Source organism: Solanum verrucosum, unplaced genomic scaffold (genome assembly GCF_900185275.1).
Source record: "Solanum verrucosum unplaced genomic scaffold, falcon-dt-bn FXZP01000278.1, whole genome shotgun sequence".
Taxonomy (NCBI): Eukaryota; Viridiplantae; Streptophyta; class Magnoliopsida; order Solanales; family Solanaceae; genus Solanum; species Solanum verrucosum.
This window is the reverse complement of record NW_026020332.1, coordinates 2,169,196-2,172,640: the sequence shown is the minus strand read 5'-3', so window position 1 is coordinate 2,172,640 and position 3,445 is coordinate 2,169,196. Positions and strand designations below refer to the sequence as shown.

At 33.4% G+C, this 3,445-nt stretch overlaps 1 protein-coding gene across 1 annotated transcript; it reads right to left on the bottom strand.

Annotated features, from left to right (window-relative positions):
* Window positions 1-220: 220 nt before the first annotated feature.
* Window positions 221-1,954, bottom strand: LOC125836746 (berberine bridge enzyme-like 18). Its single transcript, XM_049515954.1, has one exon. It carries the CDS (start codon window positions 1,952-1,954, stop codon window positions 350-352), a length of 1,605 nt encoding a protein of 534 aa, XP_049371911.1. The 3' UTR covers window positions 221-349.
* Between the last annotated feature and the right edge of the window lie 1,491 nt (window positions 1,955-3,445).

Here is a 3,445-nt window from a genome sequence, read left to right as displayed (position 1 = left end):
AGCTAGTTATTAAGTATTATTCATCCATATATAAAATTAATATGCAATTTGATTTGCAATTTAGACACCGGCTTACCTAATATATTTACAAGTTATGAGCAAATCAATGTATTATCTTATGCAGTGAAAAATGAAATAACTAATACTCACATAACTAATACCTGCACCACACGAGTGTTGCATTAATTATTATTAACTCATACTCAGGTACAAGTCCACGAATTTATAACTTGAATAATATTCATAAATCAAACAATATATATCGTACATAATCTTTGGAACGAATCCTTGCTACATTTATTTTTCAGTACTATAGTAGTATATATAAATTAATTACCACTAATTAAGCTTAAGATAATAGAGGAGGAATACTTTGTTCATTCCTAAAGAAATTTGTTGGATCAAATTTAGTCTTCACTTTCACCAATCTATCAAAGTTGTTCTTGAAATATTTCACTCCCCAAATTCTTGCTTGTGCATAGCTTGTGTTTCCATTAATATTGTTCACCCCTAAATCAAGATCTCTATAATTGAAATAAGCAGCTCTAGGAGATTTTGATACATACTTAGCCATGTATCCATAAAGTTTTTGATTCCAAGCTAAGTTACTTTGAGAATTTTCAATATTTCCCCAATACACCGCATACTCAATCATGAATATATTTCCAGCTCTATGAGGGAAAGGAGTTTCAGATTCTGAGATGTCACTCAACTTTCCTCCATAAGGACTAAACTGTACTTCAGCACCCGAGTTTTCGCCTACTAATTGGTTGAATAGTTTCCATATACCTTCAAGACCATTAATAGAAATTGGTTGTTGGACATAGTCTGATTTCCCTTTGAAGAATCCGGTTTGATTAGTTGTGGTATTCCAATTTAGTAACACATCAAGTGATGTATTCCTAGGGAAATTGGCAAAGAAGAGAGTAGATTCAATCCAACTCATCTCAATGCAATCGTCTTTCACTAATCCTAGTTCCGGGAAGCTCTTTTGCATTTCGTGGAGGAGTTCATCCACTCCTCCAACGTACAGTGCAGTGAAAGAGGCGTGGATAGTCCTTTGCCCACCCCCGAATGGAAATTCACTATTTCTTATGAAGATCCTGAGGATGAGATTGTCACTAACTTTGTCTGCAATATGTTGCCACTTGTAAACAAGCTGAGTAACATTTTGTTCCAATGTTCGTGGCACATTGAACACGGTCACCTTTTTTGGAATATCGAGTAATTTCACTTTCCATGATATAATGAGACCAAAGCTAGTCCCTCCACCTCCTCTAATAGCCCAAAAGAGATCCTCACCCATCGATTTTCGATCTTGGATACGTCCATTAGCATCGATTAATTTTGCATCAATGATGTTATCAGCAGCAGTACCGAATTTTCGTGACATCATACCGTAGCCTCCACCACTAAAGTGTCCACCAACACCAACAGTTGGGCAAACCCCAGCAGTAAAGGCCAATTTTTTACTTTTTTCTGCGATTCTATAGTAAACTTCCCCTAGGGTGGCACCAGCTTGAATCCAAGCAGTCTTTTTTTGGGTATCAATGGATATTGATCTTAGGTTTCTAAGATCAATTACGACAAAGGGGATCTTCGAAATGTATGAAAGTCCCTCGTAGTCATGTCCACCGCCTCGAATTCTAATTTGTAGCCCATGTTTCTTGGAACAATGTATAGCTGCCTGGATTTGAGATTCATCATTAGGAGTGAAAATAATTGATGGTTTGAAGTTGGAGGTTATCCTTAGGTTACGATCTGAAAAGGAGTTATAAATGGTTGAATATGATGAGTTTTTAGGAGTGTGGATGACTTGTGATATTGTGTTTGAGTTCCTAATTTTGTGAGAAAGACATTCAACAAAGTACTCATCATGTGTGTTGTTGGCCCATGATGATGAAAGGCATATTGAGAGAAAAAGAAAGATTATTAACTTCTTGAAAGTAGTCATAATTGATTATCGATGATGGAGAAAATGGAAACTAACAACTTCTATTTATTATAGTCTTAGCTAGGAAGAAATTAAAAGAAGCTTAATTAGTTTAAAGCCCTAAGACCAAGTAATTATAGAATAATCTTTTAATAGTTTTAGAAAAAAGCAAAATTGAACTTTGCATACAGACAAATTTCGTGCAAGAAGTATTATATACTCATTCCAAAGACTAGTCAACTGTCATATCTGTTCATATAGAAGATGCACATGCTTCCTCATGCCTAACATGAGCTTTTATTTTTATACTAATTTTTCAATACGTGTGTTGCAGTACTATTCATCGAATTATGTAATACTATGTTATAAAATATTATATATTGTGAATATCCATTATTTTAGTATTCAACTCCCACACTTTCAAAATAATTGGAAGGTCTATGATCTATATAGTACTTTGTCAAACTTTTTGTTTCATATATATATTATTACATTTTTAGTTTAGTGGTTCAACGCGTTATCATTTATCAACACAAGTTGTACTCTCTCATCAAAAATAATGGTCGGTATTCATTGACTTTTTTGGTCTTCAATGTATTTATCAGATATTTTTTTCAATATAAAATTAATTATTTGTGCAATTATGATTTGTTTGGTTTAGATGTCATAATCTTTGTTATTTGGAGTTTCTTTTCACAAATTGTTGGAAGGTTTGAAAAATAAGTGTTCATGGAAAATGTGGTCGGTTTTCATCCACCATGATTCATATCATTGTCAAGATATGTTATTATTTGTTATATTTAAAATGTTCTGTTTGAAAATTAAATTCACTTTTTCATGCATTATTAAGTGGCAAGACTTTTAAGGCGCAAGGCCGCAAGGGTGAGTCGGATTGTACTTTGACTTATTACTTCATTGATTAGTGGATATAATCATATCGTATCCAGAAGATAAGATTAGGGATGGCAATAGGACGGGCGGATGCGGGACGGATTGCAGGTATATGTGATTTTATGTGGATTCAAATTTAATTTTAAAATTTTACATGTTATAACAGTGATAGAGATTATTTATTAAGATAATTTCTATAAATTTACTAAAATATTCAAGATAGTTATTGAAAATGGTTCAGTAAAAAATAATATAATCTCTTACATGTTTTCCAATTGACTTCTAAAAAATAAATGTTTAAGTCATTGTCCTAAGGGAAAAGGGTCAAATATGCCCCTAAACTATTCGAAAAGGACTAGATATACCCCTCGTTTAAAGTTTGGCTCACTCGTGCCCTCGCCGTCCAACTTTTCTTCTAGATATGCCCTTATGGGTGTTAAATGCCAAATGGAATTGCCACGTCATTTTTACATTACCACGTGACATTTATATTAAAGGGAAAATGGTCAAATATACCCCTAAACTATTCGAAAAGGTCTAGATATACCCCCCTTTTAAATAAACTACCCGACCCATTTTCAACAAAAAAAAATTGGTAAATTCCGAAAATGAGTAATGGAC

Bases quoted from the DNA above. Each gene is read 5' to 3' on its own strand.
- LOC125836746 (XM_049515954.1), bottom strand. From the start codon at position 1,954: ATGACTACTTTCAAGAAGTTAATAATCTTTCTTTTTCTCTCAATATGC.